Source organism: Bos taurus, chromosome 23 (genome assembly GCF_002263795.3).
Source record: "Bos taurus isolate L1 Dominette 01449 registration number 42190680 breed Hereford chromosome 23, ARS-UCD2.0, whole genome shotgun sequence".
NCBI lineage: Eukaryota > Metazoa > Chordata > Mammalia > Artiodactyla > Bovidae > Bos > Bos taurus.
This window is the reverse complement of record NC_037350.1, coordinates 11,994,757-12,015,639: the sequence shown is the minus strand read 5'-3', so window position 1 is coordinate 12,015,639 and position 20,883 is coordinate 11,994,757. Positions and strand designations below refer to the sequence as shown.

At 39.6% G+C, this 20,883-nt stretch overlaps 1 protein-coding gene across 2 annotated transcripts in view; it reads right to left on the bottom strand.

The window, feature by feature from the left end:
• Positions 1-20,883, bottom strand: part of ZFAND3 (zinc finger AN1-type containing 3) — a 328,021-nt gene that overhangs the window by 41,544 nt on the left and 265,594 nt on the right. Inside the window, exon 4 of one of the 2 annotated variants that reach the window (NM_001102145.1) lies at positions 11,649-11,714. The exons of the other annotated variant lie outside the window; for it this stretch is intronic. Within the exon in view, the coding sequence (NP_001095615.1) occupies positions 11,649-11,714 (66 nt within the window). The remainder of the gene's footprint in view (positions 1-11,648; positions 11,715-20,883) is intronic. 2 annotated transcript variants of the gene reach the window in all.

The following is a 20,883-nucleotide window of genomic DNA, read 5'->3' as shown; positions in this document are numbered from 1 at the left end:
TAGGAACACGCCGTGGACATAACATGAAGACCTGCTGTGGTTACAGGCTGAAAGTAAACAGTTAAAGCTGTGACAATATAAGAGTCCATGTGTAGCTGACAGGAGGCATGATAAGGAAGTACCTCTAGTCAGAGGTACTAATCTCCTCATTAAGAGATGATGCTAAAAACTAATGGATCAAGAAAGAAAAGGATGAAAACAAGTAATACAAACCCCAAATGCTGGGAGGAAGAATCGTTGAGCTAAATCTTTGTGTTTCATACTACCTGACACCTCAGAAAGTAGGGATATAAACATTTTTTTCTTTCTTCTACAGTTAATAAAAAAAAAAAAAAAAGACTGAAAGCACTAAAATAGAAACTGTCGAGAGAGAGATGCTGCTCTGTCCCTAGATTATCTTTCTCTTATAAATTATTCTGGGTTATGATGTGCTACCATGTGTTACTTTTGTAAAAATGAAAACATAATTAAAAAAAAAGAAATGAGAACCACTTAGGCTCTCTTTGCTCTTTTCTTCTGGGTTAATTATAACAGCCAGAGACAGTCTCATTTTGGTGGTGGTGGTAGTGCAGTCACTAAATCATGTCCGTCTCTTTGTGACCCCATGGACTGTAGCCTGCCAGGCTCCTCTGTCCATGAGATTTCCCAGGCAAGAATACTAGAGTGAGTTGCCATTTCCTCCTCCAGAGGATCTTCCAGAACCAGGTATTGAACCCTTGTCTCTGATGTCTCCTGCACTGGCATGTGGATTCTTTATTGCTGAGCCACCAGGAAAGCCCACTATAAATTTAAACTATTTAAGGACAGTTTGGATTAGCTACTACTTGGAAATATTATTCTCCCCCTCAGTCCACAGTTCTTTGCTGCTCCTGATAGCTGTATTATTTATTCAGAAAATGATGACCTTCAAGGATGAACTCCCTAGTTCATTTTGTCTCAGCTGTCTATATATTAAAAGAGAAAACTTATTTATCTAGATCTCTTTTCTTATCTCTAGGAGGGAACTAATGCTTCTGGGTTTCTGCCTCTAAAGAATCCCGCTTGTGTTTCTTTTCTTGAAAGTGAAAGTCCTCAGTCATGTCCGACTCTTTGCGACCCCATGAACTGCAGCCCACCAGGCTCCTCTGTCCATGGGATTCTCCAGGCAAATATACTGGCTGCTGCTGCTAAGTCACTTCAGTCATGTCTGACTCTGTGCAACCCCACAGACGGCAGCCCACCAGGCTCCCCCATCCCTGGGATTCTCCAAGCAAGAACACTGGAGTGGGTTGCCATTTCCTTCTCCAACGCATGAAAGTGAAAAGTGAAAGTGAAGTCCCTCAGTCGTGTCCTACTCTTAGCGACCACACGGACTGCAGCCTACCAGGCTCCTCCGTCCCTGGGATTTTCCAGGCAAGAGTACCAGAGTGGAGTGCCATTACCTTCCCAACCCAGGGATCAAACCTGGGTCTCACACATCGCGGGCAGGTTCTTTACTGTCTGAGCTACCCCTCCTCTAATATTTTTCATTTCTTTCTCTTCCTCATATACTTTTCTTTTGTATCTTAACAAGAGCAAACTGTTTCCCTATCTTAACCGCCTCTGCACCAAGAAATGCTCAATCCCATGTCTCCCACCAACCACCATTATTTTATTGGTTCAACTATTTTAATGGCTCAACTAACTCCTTAACTGAATGACTTGTCTGCTGCTTTTATTTCCGTGTTATCAAAAGTCTCTTTAATGACCTCCCCACCAGGCTCTGGTTTCCTACCATAAGACACTAACTTCTTTTAGGTTTTCCAATGATCTGCTAGCCACAGGCAACAGCTTTTCTTGGTCCTCATACACCCTGGCCCCTCTTCTTGGGCATCTTTCATGATGCTGCATCAAGTTTTCTCCCTTCTTTAGCTTTCCTAACTGCCTGGCTCCTCTTCTCTTTCCCAGCTCCCTAAGTACAACCCTCGGCCCCTCCCTGTTCTTCTGGACACCTTGCCTCACCCACTTGCACACCTTTCATCACTGCCTCAAGATCGATGAGTTCCACACTAGGTCTATATTTAATAACTTCCTACAAGGACTATCTACAATAACCTATATTTTAACTTATCAAGAACTGAAAATAGTTACAACCAGTTTTTCTCTCCCTACCATCGGTGACATTGTTCTTTCTTCAGTTCCCTGAGTATATAACTTTGCATGCTTTCTTCAGCCAACTCTAATCAACCACTGCATCCTGTTTTTGTTATTTTAAAACATTTTTCTCAGCGTTATCTTTATTCCTCCATTCTGCTGGCCACTACCCATACACACAGCACTCTGAATGAATGGTTCTTTGGTTAAGTCAAATATTAATTTGCAAAAGAAAAAAAAAAACTTATCCACACAACTCAGACATTTTGCATACTGAAGGAGACTCTGTAACACTGAGATGATCACATATCAGGCTTCTTTAAAATAACTTAAGGCATCAGAGAACTCCATAGAAAAACCACAATTTCTCTAACCGCAGGAAGCCTCCTGATAGGTCAGTTCTGAAGGTGCTGCATAAAGAGGCATATCCACTTAGAGGCACAAGTGACAAGTACCTGGGCTCCAGATGCTCATAAGTCTTGGCGCAAACGGGCACAGCCTTCTCAGAGCGTTCCTCTGTGCTCCGCGAAGATTTTTTCTATCTCAAAGGTCTAATCCCTGTGGTCGAGTGAAGTTGAGTGATCCAAGCTGAACACAGTTATATCTCAATTATCCCAAGTATTAAGTGCTTATCCGCTACTCAAAAGCATTGCCAGGTCGTATTTGCAGTTTTCTGTTCACCAGAAAACACAGTTCCCATTGCTAGACTTTCTCTCCACATTCCAGTAGCCCTTTAATCACTCGTGTTGACTCTAAGGCACTAAATTCTAAGTATAAAAAAACACATTTGTATTATATTTGTTCTTAATGATTAGCATAATTTATCCTCCCTGTCCTCACTTTTAAAAATAAACATTAGTTACATTTCTTGCTCTCTAAAGCTGGAATAAGTTCTATTTATGTTTCTGTACTTATTCTGTCTCTTTATGGTATAAGCTCCCAGGGGCAAGATGAATGCTTATCACTTCTTTTGCATGTTTCTACAGCATCTACTACAGGACTGTCACAGCAGTCCTTTAATAAAGTATTAGACTGGCTGGCTGACTACAGGGTCTCTGCTTGTCCTATATCCCATGTAAGCAACCACTTCGGAAGGTGTGATCTATAACCACGACAGCAGGCAATACAGTAAGATCACGGCTTTAATCGGCCATGATTATGAAATATTTCTGAAACTCCTCGCGATGGGGGTGTCTCAGAAGCAGACACAGGTATGAGGAATAAGTGCCAGCCCACCTGCTGGCAGCAGAGGCAATGGGACTGCCTCTTCAGATAGATGAGCAAGCAGGAAAACGGATAACACAACTTGTCTGGGAAGCAAGCAGCACGATGAGGCAGTAAAAACCCATCAGCATACATCATCCTATCAGGGCCTGGTGTCATTCTCAGCCTCTATTAGCCCTCGCTGCATCAGCGCAAGTCCCAGACACTTTCTCCTGTTTATAATTGCTGATGAGCAGTAATAAGGGCTCCATGCCTCAGCTCTGTCCGTTCCACTTCGGCACCCACCTATTAGGTAATAACTTTTATTTACAGCCTTGCTTGATGCGCTGTTCTATTAGCACAGGCAGGAACTGAGGAGGGCAAAAAAAAAAAAAAAAAAAGTCTCCTTAATGGGCAGCATCAGTGCGAGGCTCAGATGATTTATAGTGCAGCTTTGCGGTGGTTCTTGCCCGCTCCTGGGAAGATGCTTCAGGAAAGCTGCGTTCCCAACACACTGTCCTCTAGCAGGCACACACGTGCTATGGAGCAGAATCTACTCGGCTGAAAGTCCAGTTTCAGAGGAGGAGAGGGGTGTTAAATTTAAATTCCCTTGGTATCCTTTATAAATAGTGTTGGCTCAGGCATTTTGCCCCAGTGGAGCAATAGAACAGCTAATTAATGGAAGTTTAGGGCTTTTCTCCTTGGTAAGAGTGCAAGCTGTGATAAAATAAATGACCATAATGGCAAAAAAAAAACAAAAACAAAAAACAGCTGTAACTGCATTCATGGATCCAAGCAACCTGAATTCACACAAAGCATGTGGACCACAAGCAGCTCACACCAAAGCCTAGGACAGACACACACACACACAAAATAGCAATAAACCTCATCACATTTCCTTTTTCTCTTTATACTGGAGTGCATTTTTATCCTTCAAGTGCAAAAATTCCTCTTGACAAGATTGGCACCCTGGCTTGATATTCACTTAAATCAGCCTTTTCTCAGAGGGGGAGCCAGTGCTTCTTGCAAGTAAAACCTAAACAAGGCCTCTGAAACAAGCCTCTGATTTCAAGTTCAGCAAACTTAAACACACTTGTCCAGCTGGTCTGTAACACAAACACAGCAACTGGCAGCAATGGAGCCTAACTCTCATTCAGGGTACAAGTGAAAACCAGTAAGCTTCCCTTAAACTTTTCTGAACTCTATACATTGTGTGAGGTGCTTTTAAACTCACCTGAGTTTATTTACATACTGAGTATCCAAACATCTCATTATAATGAGCCTTGCTACCTGAATTCTGTTCTTTAATATGTGCAACAAATCAAGCGAAATTTTACCCCCAACTCCCCCAAAAAATCCCCAGAAGAAAAAGCATTGAGCAGACATTTCCCTTTCCAGTTATCCACTCAATGGCCAAAACCACTGTCAGTAAACAGTCACATGGATGCCATAATAACCTGTGGCTTTTTTCCTATGATAAAACATAGCAAGATGGTACCTTTCAGATTAGAGAAATTTTTGCAATCTTGCCAAATATTTGGTATTCGTTTTGTCCCCCACCCCAGGAGTCAAATGAATTCCTTCAGGACTCGAGATGATGCATGCACAAGGTAAAACATTTTTTTATACTTTTTCCCTTGCCATGACAGATTTACTGTTTTGATCTTTCTTCAATGGTTACATTAAATGCTAATAAAAAATGAAAGGTTTATATCTTCCCTAATATTCTCCTGATGGGAACTTGCATATTACATAAGTAGGTCAAATTTCTAATTTTCCATCTCAAATGCTGATACTGCAGACCGGAGGGGAAAAGCTATACCTGAAGGACCAAAAAAAGAAAGAAAGAATGCAAAAAGAACTGAACTACACAGTTGAACTCACACTCAAAAGCTACCTTCCCTCCTTTAAAGCTTTGAGAAGACCTTCCAAGAAGAGTTACCTACAGTGTGTGACATTGACCAATACAGTTTGTAGTCACTGGCTCAGCTCTCTGGGATTAAATGCACAGGCTGAACTGTTCCCATGAATACTGACTCTACTAGGAGATAAAGTGCACAACCATAGGTATTTCTAAGATTTATAGGGCTGCCTCTGATTTAACACTACAACCCTTTAGCTTCTGGACCAATCTGAAAGATCTCACATAAACCTCTTGGTAATGTAAGGACAATCAAACATTTCCCTTTAACTGGCATCTGAACACTGAAGTGGAAAGTGCTGAGCACATCAATCTTAACACCCAGGTGAAAAGGAGTTTCTACTCTTGTCTTTGTAAGAACAAAAAATAATATCACGAGCAGCATGCCTGAGAGAAGTGAGTCAGAAAAGGTTTTTGTGGAAAAAAGGAAACAATGAACAATACTATGCTATCTAGTTCACATCACTGTTCATCACACCGAAGATGACCCAAAAGCATAAACATCCTTGAAAAGAAAGGAGAAGAAGAGAGAAGAGAAGAGATGAGATCAGGCGAGGGACAGACCATTAAGATGAATTAGCATGCCTCTTAACAGAGTGGAAAGATGATACTTTCTGGAAACACTTCCCTTGATGTTTAACAGGACAGTTTCTAGTTCCATCTGCTTTCATCTCAGGCAATAATACAGCTCCCTTATGGTCCCACAAATGGTTATTTTACTTGCTATTCTACTAATTATAATCACATTTTTAATATACACACAGCATTTTAAAATTAAACCATCATTTTTTAAATCTATCAGAAAGAATATTATTTACTCAGCATACTTGCTGGAAGAAGAGAAAAATGAATATAGATATAGTGGAGCAAAAGTCTGTTAACAGTACCACCTAGTCTGTAAACTTGTCTTTTAACTTTTTTCTAATTTTAACCTCAGACATAAAAAGAAATGAAATGAAAATGAAAAAAGTCACATAAGAGTGGTAAACTAGGGAAGGAGCCATTTCCCCTTTCTTATGTGCTACAAAGTCAACCTTGACAAACTCAATCGAGAGCCTAGAGGTAGAGCTGGTTAATGCCACACCTGGAAGGAGCAGAAGTTCTTGGGTGGGTCACAGGTATGGATCCTGCTGAGGAGAGACAAAATTCTCTCAGGTAATTTAAGACAAGGCATGGTTCCAGCTGCCTATTACAGCTTACACTTTAAGGTTAATCAACAGTGAGCACTGACAAATAAAATATAAAATAACATTTCTTTTGCTATAACTCTGCAAATTAAGTCTTAGTTAAAAAAAAAAAGTTACACGTCTTTAAACAAGAGATTGTAAGAAAAGGCAACAAACCTCCCTCCTTCCCCACATGTATGCATGCTCAGTGGCTCAGCTGTGTCTGACTCTCTGTGACTGCATGGACTGTAGCCTGCCAGGCTCCTCTGTCCATGGAATTTTCCCAGCAAGAATACTGGAGTGGGTCGCCATTTCCTCTTCCAGAGGATCTTCCCAACCCAGGGATAAAACCCATGTCTCCTGCGCTGGCAGTTGGATTCTTTACTACTGAGCCACCTGGGAAGCCCTCCTTCCGCACAAGACACTTTAAACATAAAAATATGACCTCATGAAGATACTCACCTAAATATCCAAATACAGTCCCCAAAAAGTTGACTCAAGGAGATGACTATAGCTCAGATCACAAGTTTTGGTTTAAGGTATAACTTGAGAGAAAAGATGAGGACAAAGGGACTCTTCAGGTTGTGTGTTGCTAAGAAAAGCACACTCTCCTTCACAATATACTTGTTCTTGGCAGGAATGGTGTGAGAATTAACAAGGGAACATGTGCAAAACATTCTGAGCTCTTAAAAGCAATGTTAGCTCTCTCTAGGAATCTGAAGGTGTGATCTACTTTAACTCTCACATTCTAACCAAAAGCAACCTGGACTTGGCAGCACTTTTCAACTTTGCTGACTGCAGACATCCCAGAGTGCTTACAAAGTCGCACACACCTTCATTAATTTTTCTCTCTTAAATACCAAAACCATCATAGTGCCACTATTCTTTTCCACTTAAAGATTACTGAGTTGAACTGTCACTCGCGGTATGTGACTAAAAGCCAACATCTAAAGAAAACCCCTTCCCATCAAGTTCACAAACACGAACTGAACTTTCACTTGCTACAACTGCTGCCTTTTGCAATCTGCTTCTCAGGCTCACAGTTACCAGAGAACAATTTCTTCAAGGGTCCCCTAACCTCTCTCACTTGATGGCTATAAACCCACCACTCTGCACTGCCATCCACCCCTCTAAGTTGCAACACCCTCTGATCAAACAGTAGTCACCTGAGATACACTTATCAACCACTCACACTACATTCGGGCCTTGACTTATTAATGAGTGTAATGCTAATCTTTAGACTTAATTTTTGAAGTACGAAAAAGAAAATGATCTGTGTACTGAAGAAGTCACAAACCTTTTTAAAGTGCACATTACCATCTAAGATAGGGGTTTCCCCAGTGACTCAGTGGTAAAGAATCCTCCTGCAATGCAGGAGACACAAAACATGCGGGTTTGATCCCTGGGTTGGGAAGATCCCCTGGAGAAGGCAATGGCAACCCACTCCAGTGGGTTCTTGCCTGGAGAATCCCATGTTCAGAGGAGCCTAGTGGGCTGGTGGGCTACAGTCCATAAGGTTGCAGAGAGTCAGACACGACTGAAGTGACTGAGCACGCATGCACACCATCTAAGATACTTGGCCATGTATCTCTAATATATTTGTATGTGGGCTTCACAGGTGGGACTAGTGGTAAAGAACCCCTCTGCCAACACAGGAGACATAAGAAACGTGGGTTCGATCCCTGTGTCGGGAAGATCCCCTGGAGGAGGGCATGGCAACCCACTCCAGCATTCAGAGCCTGGAGCATCCCATGGACAGAGGAGCCTGATGGGCTACAGTCCATGGGGTCACCAAGAGTCAGACACGACTGAAGCAACTTAGCACACACACTTGTATGCATATCTGTTGGTTTTAAACTGTATATATGGGCTAACATATAATTATGAAACTAATCTGCAAAACAGAAATTTTAAAAGGCTGAGATAAAGAGATTTTATGATTTTCTACCCACACCCCACATACTGTACCTTATTTGCCCTTCTTCAGAGACCACTGACTTAAAGAGCTTTATTCTAGGGGACTTCTCCAGTAATCCAGTAGTTAAGAATCCATGAATACACCATGCAATGCAGGAGATGCAGGTTCCATCCCTGGTTGGGGAACTAAAATCCCAAATGCCACAGGGCAACTGAGCCTGCACACCTCAAAGAACTTACATATGTAAGTTTTATATATATATATATATACACACACACACACACACACACATAGATACACATATATATTCAATATATATTCTATATATTCAATATATACATATATTTAATATATATATATATATATATTCAAAAAGAACTTCATAGCCAAGGATCCTTTTTCTAGCATACATCATTATTAAGGAGGCTGCTTTAGGGCAAACTTATATGGATAGCCTGGCTAGAAGGGGATCAGTAACATCTAATTCAGAGGGTTTACTCTATGGCTCCTAAGAAATGACACCACAATAATTATTTACTATCATCTGTGCCTGAAGCCCTGTGCTCTGGGAGCTGCAGTCACTTGTGCTGGAAGCACCAGAGCAAGTGTTAGAGGCATGGGTCCTATTCTTGAAGAATCCAGCCATTAAGAATACAAGAACATTCCAGCAATGTAACAGTAACAAGTATTGTATTTATAAGAAAATGCTCAGAATCCCCACTATGGTCAACCCGCTGATTCCAGGATAGACAAAAAGATGGAAACAAAGACAACTGGCCTGTGGTTCTCAAAGCAAATCATTTAATTTACTTCTGAAAATCAGAAAGCCCTGTCCTCTAGAGTCAGAGCCATTATTTCAGGCTGAGACAGCAGGCCAGCTTGAGGAGCCTGAGGGGGCACAGACCAGCTACTTGAGAAGAACTACAGCAAGATGAACTTGATGACCGTTAATGTCTTCAGTCAGAAATCTCAACTTTCCTTCCGGCTTTTTAGGAGATGACCTGCACATTGCATTAATTTTCTTCCAAGCCAGAAATTCTCCATCTTTTTCTAGTTAACAGGGATGTGTTTACCTAAAGGAAGACTTTGGAAATGTGCGATTGAGGGCTCAGTGTCTCACTCTCCATTTCATGTAAGGAGATCTAAAAACATTACCTTCAGTTCCTACTGCAATACTGACAGGCAATAAGGAATTGATCAGTGTAAAATCAATTAATGATACTAGGTATGGCAATGCATTCTGGTATTGATACTTCTAACTCCTTTCTGCCTAAAACACCTATTGATTGCTATCAACACTATACACATAATCTTTAATGGTTAAGACTAAAATACAAGAGCAGCCACCATTACTGAAGATCTACTATGCAAGCTTTATGTGTATCATTTCTTTTCTTTCTTCAACTTACGAGACTTATCACCTCATTTTACAAATGATAAACAAATTTTGAGAGGTTACTGAAAATCGCATTTTGAGAGAGCCAGGCCAGGATTTGCAACAAGATCTGCTCTAGAATTCTGTTTTAAAAACTATGTCACTACATGTTATAAGTTCCAAATCTATGTTTCTCTTTCTCCACATTTCATTCAATGATATGTTCTATACTGTCTAGTTAAGAGCATAATTACAATAAAATATGATAAGCAATAATATTTTTGTATTAAAAAGCAGGCTTCAGGATCTAAAGGATGTAGTCAAGTCCTAACTCTATTACTTACCAGCAATATTACCCCAGGAAATATATTTAAATTTCTGAGTGCCTGTCTTTGTTAACTGTAAAAGAGGAATAACTATCATGTAGAATTGTTATGAAGATTAAATATGCATGCATGTAAAGAATATTGAACGGTGCCTGGTAATGCATGCACTTAATGGTATTATTTTTAGATACACAAAATAGTACGACAACAGAAAGGATGAAACACATCTGCCAAGAAGATGAAGGACACGAGTCCATGACCTTCAGGAAGGGCTCCTAGTAGTTTGAATTTCTACGCTGAGCGTGCAGTCCCTTTCCTAAACCCTCAGGAAGACCCAACAGGCTCAAGACTCATTCCTGGATGTGACCTGAACACCTTGGTAGTGTGAACAGTAAGCCCTGGCCTGAGGACAAGACTGGAAGGAAAAAACAAGACCAGAGTAACTGTGTGAAACATTGGATCTGAAATCAAAGGGCTCTGTGTGTTTTTCAGGTTTCTGGCTGGGGTCAAGATGGTGCTCAACTGCCCACTGGCCAAAGCAGGACAGTTGCTCTCACCCCAGGGCAGTTCTATTCTGTCTCAATCAGGAACTACCCAGCGGAGCTTGGGGACTGGACACAGGAGGGATGGAGCAGGTCAGGACTATCTCACACAGCCCTGCTGCAAACTGGTCATTGGGAACAAGAGAATAAAATTAAGTTCTTCAGCATGCAATGCCTAGGCTGAACGCCTCTGAAACCAAGCACAGACAGGCCTGCCTGAGGTTTTAACATCAAAACCATGAGCATTTAAAGGGGCTGGGGTTTCAGGGTAAGTCTGTACACAGAGATGGTTTGTGCTATTTCCACCAGGGAGTTAAAAGGATTTTTAAAGTTATGAAAAATACTCTGACTTCGACCTTTATAAAAACATGATTATTTTGACTCTTTCAAATATAATCCTTAAGATACTTTAAATAGCAAGCAGCATTACTTAAAAAGGCAAATACTGTTGAAAATAAATTAAGCTACAGGGTAAGGGAGCAACAGGCCTTTTGAGCCCTCTTTAGAGAGCTACAAGATTCATGACTTCATGCTTAATAAAAATGTCACAGATGCACAAAGATCTCTGGGATATTCCATGTATCTGAAAAGAATGATTTCAGTACACACCGTGGCTTTAACATGAATGAAAGGAAATAATTTTCTAAAACGTAGGATATTATACTAGTCAGTTAAGCTGATTACCTGTACTTCATTTACCCTTCAGTCACATTATTTAAGTAGTGTTTTTTTTAGTGGGCCCACGACTTACACGAATTAGCCACAAGCTATATTAGGCATTGATTTGCATTTTCTGCATGCTTTAGACCTTAATAACATCCTTCAGACGTTAGGAAGTAGGTACATTTTGATGTCCACCTTCTTGGTTCTAGCTGCCAGCATTAACTCAGCCAATTTGACCTCCAAGAGCACTACTCTGACCTCGGCTCACACTCCACTCCCAAATCTAAGCACATAATACATCACTTCACAAATGATGGAAGAAATCAGACAGCACCCTGGCAAGGACACCACATTAAAACCAGCAGCTAATGCCTGTGAATAATTCCAGTAAGAATGAATCCAGGTAAGAATGATGTACGTACCTGTACCACAGGATCTTTTGGTTGGTGTGATTAACGAGACATGAGCTGTATCTGTGCATGGCCCACCTAGAAACAGAAAGGCAGGCACAAGAGTCAGTTCATATCCTCTGCATATCCAGAGGGGCTGTCCTGGATCAAGAGAAACCTAAAATGGAAGGGATCAGCCTGTAAGCATGCATAAAGAGGAGCAGTAGGAAAAGATGAAGATGGTGATGGTGGTGGTGGGTTAATTTTTAGTTCAGCAATTGAGTCTAACGGCCCATATTCTTTCTATATTGTAACATCATTTTCATTAAAAAAAAAAACAACTGAATCTCACATAACATTAAGATATTAAAGAACAAAATTTTAACTAGAATTTTCATCTGGGTAAGAGTAAATTACCCGTAAGTTTGGGGAGATGAATTTTCCACACAGCAATAAGCAGGAATTTCCTTCTTAGGTTTATCTCAGTGGTCACTCCACCTTTGAATTTACTGCAAAACTGGCCTTATTTACAGTAGGCGGGGAACCTCCCTAAAGAACAAACTACTTATCAGAAAAAATAAGGATCATTTTAATATTTAAAGACAGCACTGCTAACCAAGAAAGAATATCTAGTTTCATTATAAAAATATGACACAAAGAGGGCCTTCATGGAATTTTCGTGGCCCAGGGAGCTGATGGATAGGTATAATTCAAGAGTATGAGAGACACAGTCAGTCAGTGGGTGAAGACTTGAAACACAGTCATTTCATTCTACAGAATCAGGACCACAAACAAATTCTTAAGCTGATATTGATATATACTCCAACACCCTACCTTCTGAAACAGGAAGTTACCTTATAAACTTGAAGACCAGAAGTTTTTGACATGCACTGGGTGGGCCAATAGTGATGATCATTAAGGAATGGGACACACAAGCAAATGTTACATAGATATTTTGAAAAGTCTCTCCAGGTGACTAGAATGAAGAAAACATGATTATTTAGCATAACTGTTTATCACTACGGGGCTTCCCTGCTGGCACAGTGGTAACGAATCCAACTGCCAATGCAGGAGATGTGGGTTCAATCCCTGGGTCAGGAAGATCTCCTGGAGAAGGAAATGGCAACCCATTGCAGTATTCTGGCCTGGAAAATTCCATGGACAGAGGAGCCTGGCAGGCTACAGTTCTTGGGGTTGCAAAGAATCGGACATGACTTACCGACTAAACAACAACAATATGTCATCTATGACCAGACTTCCTATCACTGAAGTTACTCATCAAAATAGGAGGAAATGAAAGAGCTCAGAGTTTGTGCCACCAAGATCCATGGATTTAGGACCCTAGATATCCCACCAAAGAAGTTCATCATTGCTCTACTCTTTCCTATACCAAGGCCCAAAACAGCAGCAAACTGTAGTGGGTGTAAGGAGACACAGAGAGAAAACAGTAGAAGGTGGGGAAATCAAGTAAGCATGTTGTTAAGGTCAAAGAGCACCTAGCGAGTATCTTGATGTGTCACCACAGGTTAGTCTCACGCTCGAGGGCTTATAATCTTATTAGAAAGACAAAATTTGTGCACTTATACAAAGAATAATACATGACAGCCATAAAGAGCTAGATGCAAAATGATCAAGTGCCAAAGAATATGGAACAAGTAATAAATGCTAAATGTAATCAGGAAGAAGGATTATTCATCATTGGCCAGCATTACCTGGAAATACTTCTCAAGGATTTGAAAATGAGGCAAGAATAAATTAAAAGTTACAAAGACCAAAAGAAGAGGGCAAGAAAAACTTACAAGTTTTCTACAAATGTCACATTCAGCAGAGAAAGCTTAACATACTAAAATCCCAGAGGTCCAAATGAGCACTGCTGCTGCTAAGTCACTTCAGTCGTGTCCAACTCTGTGCGACCGCATAGACAGCAGCCCACTAGGCTCCACCATCCCTGGGATTCTCCAGGCAAGAACACTGGAGTGGGTTGCCATTTCCTTCTCCAATGCATGAAAGTGAAAAGTGAAAGTGAAGTCGCTCAGTTGTCTCAGACTCTTGGCGACCGACCCCATGGACTACAGCCCACCAGGCTCCTCCATCCATCGGATTTTCCAGGCAAGAGTACTGGAGTGGGGTGCCACCAGTGATACGAAAATAAGCAACGTGGAGAGACACTGATTGCAAGGAAAACTAACACAGACCCCATATCCTCAAAACCCATCGGGCACTAGCTCTGTAGCTCCATAAAATGTTATAGCTTCTGTTCCCATGTGTGATTTTTTCCGCTTTTGCTTTTGTTCTTTTGTTAAATGAATAATTCTTATTTCAGGGAAAAAAAGCAGTTAAGTCCTACAACTACTCTTTTTTTTTTGGTCAGCTGTTTATTTTTTAAAATAAATTTAATTGGAGGCTAATTACTTTACAATATTGTAGTGGTTTTGTCATACACTGACATGAATCCGCCATGGGTGTACACATGTTCCCCATCCTGAAGCCCCCCCCCACCTCCCTCCCCATCCCAACCTCTGGGTCATCCCAGTGCACCAGCCCCGAGCACCCTGTCTCATGCATAGAACCTGGACTGGAAGTCCGTTTCACATATGATATTATACATGTTTCAACGCCATTCTCCCAAATCATCCCACCCTCGCCCTCTCCCACAGAGTCCAAAAAACTGTTCTATACATCTGTGTCTCTTTTGCTATCTCGCATATAGGATTATCATTACCATCTTTCTAAATTCCATATATATGTGTTAGTATACTGCATTGGTATTTTCCTTTCTGGCTTACTTCACTCTGTATAATAGGCTCCAGTTTCACCCACCTCATTAGAACTGATTCAAATGTATTCTTTTTAATGGCTGAGTAATATTCCATTGTGTATGTGTACCACAGCTTTCTTATCCACTCGTCTGCTGATGGACACCTAGGTTGCTTCCACGTCCTGGCTATTATAAACAGTGCTGTGATGAACATTGGGGTACACGTGTATCTTTCAATTCTGGTTTCCTCAGTGTGTATTCCCAGCAATGGCAGTTCTATTTCCAGTTTTTCAAGGAATCTCCACACTGTTCTCCACAGTGGCTGTACTAGTTTGCATTCGCACCAAGAGTATAAGAGGGTTAGATTTTCTCCACACCCTCTCAAGCATTTATTGTTTGTGGACTTTTGGATAGCAGCCATTCTGACCAGCATGAAGTGGTACCTCATTGTGGTTTTGATGTGCATTTCTCTGATAATGAGTGATGTTGAGCATCTTTTCATGTGTTTGTTAGCTATCTTTATGTCTTCTTTGGAGAAATGTCTGTTTAGCTCTTTAGCCCATTTTTTGATTGGGTCATTTATTTTTCTGGAATTGAATAGATTAAATGTCAGTTGCTTCGTTTGCCGTGATTTTCTCCCATTCTGAAGGCTGTCTTTTCACCTTGCTTATAGTTTCCTTCATTGTGCAAAAGCTTTAAAGTTTAATTAGGTCCTATTTATTTTTGCTTTTATTTCCATTACTTTGGGAGGTGGGTCATAGAGGATCCTGCTGTGATTTATGTCAGATTTATTTATGTTTAGCCTATGTTTTCCTCTAGGAGTTTTATAGTTTCTGGTCTTACATTTAGATCTTTAATCCATTTTGAGCTTATTTTTGTGTATGGTGTTAGAAAGTGTTCTAGTTTCATTCTTTTACAAGTGGTTGACCAGTTTTTCCAGCACCACTTGTTAATGAGATTGTCTTTTCTCCATTGTATACTCTTGCCTCCTTTGTCAAAGATAAGGTGTCCATAGGTGCGTGGATTTATCTCTGGGCTCTCTATTTTGTTCCATTAATCTATATTTCTGTCTTTGTGCCAGTACCATACTGTCTTGATGACTGTAGCTTTGTAGTGTAGCCTGAAGTCAGACAGGTTGATTCCTCCAGTTCCATTCTTCTTTCTCAAGATTGCTTTGGCTATTTGAGGGTTTTTGTATTTCCATACAAATTGTGTAATTACTTGTTCTAGTTCTGTGAAAAATACCATTGGTAGCTTGATAGGGATTGCACTGAATCTATAGACTGCTTTGGGTAGTATACTCATTTTCACTATATTCATTCTTCCAGTCCATGAACATAGTATATTTCTCCATCTATTTGTGTCCTCTTTGATTTCTTTTATCAGTGTTTTATAGTTTTCTATATATAGGTCTTTTGTTTCTTTAGGTAGATATATTCCTAAGTATTTTATTCTTTTTGTTGCAATGGTGAATGGAATTGTTTCCTTAATTTCTCTTTCTGTTTTCTCATTGTTAGTGTATAGGAATGAAAGGGATTTCTGTGTGTTGATTTTATATCCTGCAACTTTACTGTATTCATTGATTAGCTCTAGTAATTTTCTGGTGCAGTCTTTAGGGTTTTCTATGTAGAGGATAATGTCATCTGCAAACAGTGAGTGTTTTACTTCTTCTTTTCCAATCTGGATTCCTTTTATTTCTTTTCCTGCTCTGATTGCTGTGGCCAAAACTCTCAAAACTATGTTGAATAACAGTGGTGAGAGTGGGCACTCTTGTCTTCTTCCTGACTTTAGGGGAAATGCTTTCAATTTTTCACCATTGAGGATAATGTTTGCTGTGGGTTTGTCATATATAGCTTTTATTATGTTGAGGTATGTTCCTTCTATTCCTGCTTTCTGGAGGGTTTTTATCATAAATGGATTTTGAATTCTGTCAAAGGCTTTCTCTGTATCTACTGAGATAATCATATGGTTTTATCTTTCAGTCTGTTAATGTGGTGTATTACATTGATTGATTTGCAGGTACTGAAGAATCCTTGCATCCCTGGGATAAAGCCTACTTGGTCATGATGTATGATCTTTTTAATATGTTGTTGGATTCTGTTTGCTAGAAGTTTGTTAAGGATTTTTGCATCTATGTTCATCAGTGATGTTGGCCTGTAGTTTTCTTTTTTTGAGCCATCTTTGTCTGGTTTTGGTATTAGGATGATGGTGGCCTCACAGAATGAATTTGGAAGTTTACCTTCCTCTGTAGTTTTCTGGAAGAGTTTGAGTAGGATATGTGTTAACTCTTCTCTAAATTTTTGGTAGAATTCAGCTGTGAAGCCGTCTGGTCCTGGGCTTTTGTTTGCTGGAAGATTTCTGATTACAGTTTCAATTTCCGTGCTTGTGATGAGTCTGTTAAGATTTTCTATTTCTTCCTGGTTCAGTTTTGGAACGTTGTACTTTTCTAAGAATTTGTCCATTTTGTCCAAGTTGTCCATTTTATTGGCATATAGTTGCTGATAGTAGTCTCTTATGATCCTTTGTATTTCTGTGTTGTCTGTTGTGATTTCTCCATTTTCATTTCTAATTTTGTTGATTTGATTCTTCTCCCTTTGTGTCTTGATGAGTCTGGCTTATGGTTTGTCAATTTTATTTATCTTCTCAAAGAACTAGCTTTTAGTTTTGTTGATTTTTGCTATGGTCTCTTTTGTTTCTTTTGCACTTATTTCTGCCCTAATTTTTAAGATTTCTTTCCTTCTACTAACCCTGGGGTTCTTCATTTCCTCCTTTTCTAGTTGCTTTAGGTGTAGAGTTAGGTTATTTATTTGACTTTTTTCTTGTTTCTTGAGCAAAGCCTATATTGCTATGAACCGTCCCCTTAGCACTGCTTTTATAGTGTCTCATAGGTTTTGGGCTGTCTACAATTAATCTTTACTTAGTAACCCCATATAAGTGATCCTTAGGGGTTTTTTTGACAAAAACATGGGGATAATAAAATTGCCTATAAACCACGAAGTCAATGAGATCATCTATATAAAAAAAGACTTCACAAACTATAAAGCTTTATGTTATATATCTTCACTGTCTCTGCCATGAGGTTTTATGAACCCAAGGGTCAAAACTCACTTTGTCATTTATTCTTGGGTCATGACTATATGGGAGAAGGCAATGGCACCCCACTCCAGTACTGTTGCCTGGAAAATCCCATGGATGGAGGAGGCTGGTAGGCTGCAGTCCATGGGGTCACTAAGAGTCAGACACGACTGAGCGACTTCACTTTCACTTTCCACTTACATGCATTGGAGAAGGAAATGGCAACCTGCTCCAGTGTTCTTGCCTGGAGATCCCATGGACAGAGAAGCCTGGTAGGCTGCAGTCCATGGGGTCGCACAGAGTCGGACATGACTGAAGCAACTTAGGAGCAGCAGCATGACTATATCAGAGAAGGAAATAGTAACCCACTCCAGTATTCTTGCCTGGAGAATCCCATGGACAAAGGAGCCTGGTGGGCTACCATCCATGGGGCCGCAAAGAGTCAGACACGACTGAAGTGACTTAGCAGCATGACTGTATGGACAAAGGGCACTTAATAGTGTTCAGTAAGTGACCACTGCAAGCGACTTGATCAAATCAGGAGAGAAATATACATTTTTTAAAAACTTTTTTTAATTGAAGTTTAACATAAAGAGAATGAAATACTAGAATGAAGTGTACAAATCTTAAGTATATACCTTAAAGGGTTTTAAACATATATACTTGTGTAACAACCACCAAATAAAAATACAGAAACATTTCTGGAATCCAGAAAGTTCAAGGGCAAATTTTAAAAATACAGATTCCCAGATCTTGATTCTGGAAATTTCGATGCTCGATGTATGGCCAAGATCATTGAGTTCATACAATACTGTGAGCCATACAAAACACAAGGGTCAATAACAGCTTAACTAGCAGAATATTTGTTTAAAAGGACATAAAATAATTCATTTACTAAAATTGTTAAGAACAGAGAGAAATTAGTTTAATCAAATCCCCTGAAGAAATTTGGCTGGGACTCATGAATTAACTCTCCCATGTTTACAAATGCAATCTTTACCTCATCTGAAGGTTGAAGGTTTATCCTTTTGAAAATTCCTAGTGAATGAATTTCTGTAGGTTTTGGCAAATCCGCAAATAACTTTAAGGCTACCTAGCATATCTCAACATGTATCATCATGAAAGTGTTCTCTAGAGAGCTTGTTAAACTAACAACCCAATCCAATGTATTCACTACATTACAGTAAAGCACAAACAGAACCATAGTTGAGTCAAAACAAATTGACAGCAAAAGTAACCGGCAGTGATAATATATCCCAGCTTTGATAATTGGACAATATTATAAACACAGAGCTTGGAATTAAGTTTGGTCTGGCAGACTATAACCTATGAAAGTCTTTAAAATCCAGAACAGATGCATATGAGCAATGCACATATATTCTACACTAATTGTGCTGTCATTTAAAATTCCTATACTTTCAAATAAAAGGAGTAACCACAGGAGGTTACGATATCCACTCTTACACAATTAACTGCAAGTCAGTTGTGTTACACTGAATTCAGGAAATTAAGGGACACTCAAAGGGACCCTTTCCAGGTTTTGGTTCACAACAATAAAAATACAGCATTAGTCTCGTGTGGGTATGACAAACCAAGTAATTTTGAGAGTTGATGGTAAGGGTCAAATTCAGGGCATCTGTTCCATAAGGGAGTGGAGCTGGCTATCTGTGAGGGGGGCTGGCATATGGTCTCATAAATCACTTATAAATTATGCTCCTATTTTTGGCCTCTTCCTTCCAAGCAGCAGGATGGGCAAAGCTAATACTTGAAGAGCAAAATGAAGAAACCTTTTCAGGCCTGGGTTCTACAGGTAAATGTAGAGATGCTGTGTGTGTTGGGATCAAGAGTGGAAAGTTGGGAAAATTAATGCATTTCTAAGCACAGGACAATTCACACCATTACCCTCTATCCTATATTAATAGCAAGTGAGTTTGGAACAATGAGTTTGGGGTTGTTAAATATTAAAAATAAAATCACAGTTAAGGTTCCTTGCTTAATATGACACTCACTGGGAATTCTGAACCAGACAATATCAAGATTAACTCAGTTGAACTTTTTAGCCAATCACCATGAGTGTTTTCTGAATTCTTTTGCTAAAGCAAAATTAAATATGTGAACTTTTTCAAGTTTCTTCATCATCTGAAGATACTTAATACTATCATTTTTCACTTGACATTATATTCAGAACTTTTCCCTAAGTTTCCACAATTCAGAGTCTGGAATTTGCATGTAAATAATGTCTGGTAGCTTGTGGCTTGTGACTTAAGTCTGAATACTCTATCTTGTCTTCTAGGGATGCTTCTATTCTTGTATCAAAGGTGTCATACATAATGCAGCACCATGGATCACATTTGCAATTCCACATGAGAGCTATGAAATGAAATTCTTCAACTGTATTCACAACAAGCAGAAATCTTTATAGCCTATGCAATAGGGCAGTGGATTTTCTTCAGGAGACTGTACTGATTTCAACGGTGTAAAGTAAAAGATGGGTCAAATCTGCATATTAACTTCATTTGTAACCTGCAAAACCAGAAGGACTGCATAAAGGTATCCTGTCAACTATCAACTTTCACATTTCAAGTGGAAGTGGCAGGAATCTTAAATTTTCTTTTTCAGCCTCCTGTAAAGTTACTTAGCATGTCAAAATACACTAAGCTTCCGATGTAGCAGTCAATCCAACTGACTGAATGGAGACTATGACTCAGGAAAAAGCCCAGAACACAAGCTGCTTTTATGCTGGCCCATCATCTTAGGCACTCAAAAATCTAAGGCTGAGTAAATACAGAAAAACAGTACTCTCCTTAACCTTGAATAGAAATCAACAATTTTCAAGAAAGGTCTTATTAAAACAGCTGTGATGAGTGGTTATTTTTGGCTCCTGATTCCACTAGTCCTCACTGGCTGCAGCTAAACCACATCAATTAGGAAAAATGGTCTGTCAAGGAGTCAGTCAGCTAAAAATTGCCAGAAGCTCGATAATCAAATATTCTACTATCAGCTCTTTCATGGTAACTGCAAAACATTAAAACACAAAAATAGCCATTCTTTTTGTAGATTTATAACACTTCAATATTCCTGCTTAATTAACATGACATTTACATAACAGTATCTAATTAATTTCTAACTAAAGGCACTGTGAGCTAATTAGAAATGCATCATCCTTTTTTAACCAGCTTGTCAATTCCACTCTGTCATAATCTGGACATTGTTTACCTTTGCAACGTCTCACTTTCCCAGGCTTGCTGTTCAAAAGGTGATTTCGGACAACAGATTTCAAGAGCTATAATTCTCTCCTCACTCTAGAGAGTCATATCTTATGGAGTGTTTTTTTGATGAGCCACTTAAAAAAAAAAATCTATGCAATGGAGATAGTGAAATAAACTCAACACTGTCTTCTGATGTGGCCATATTAAGAATGCAGAACTCTTTTAA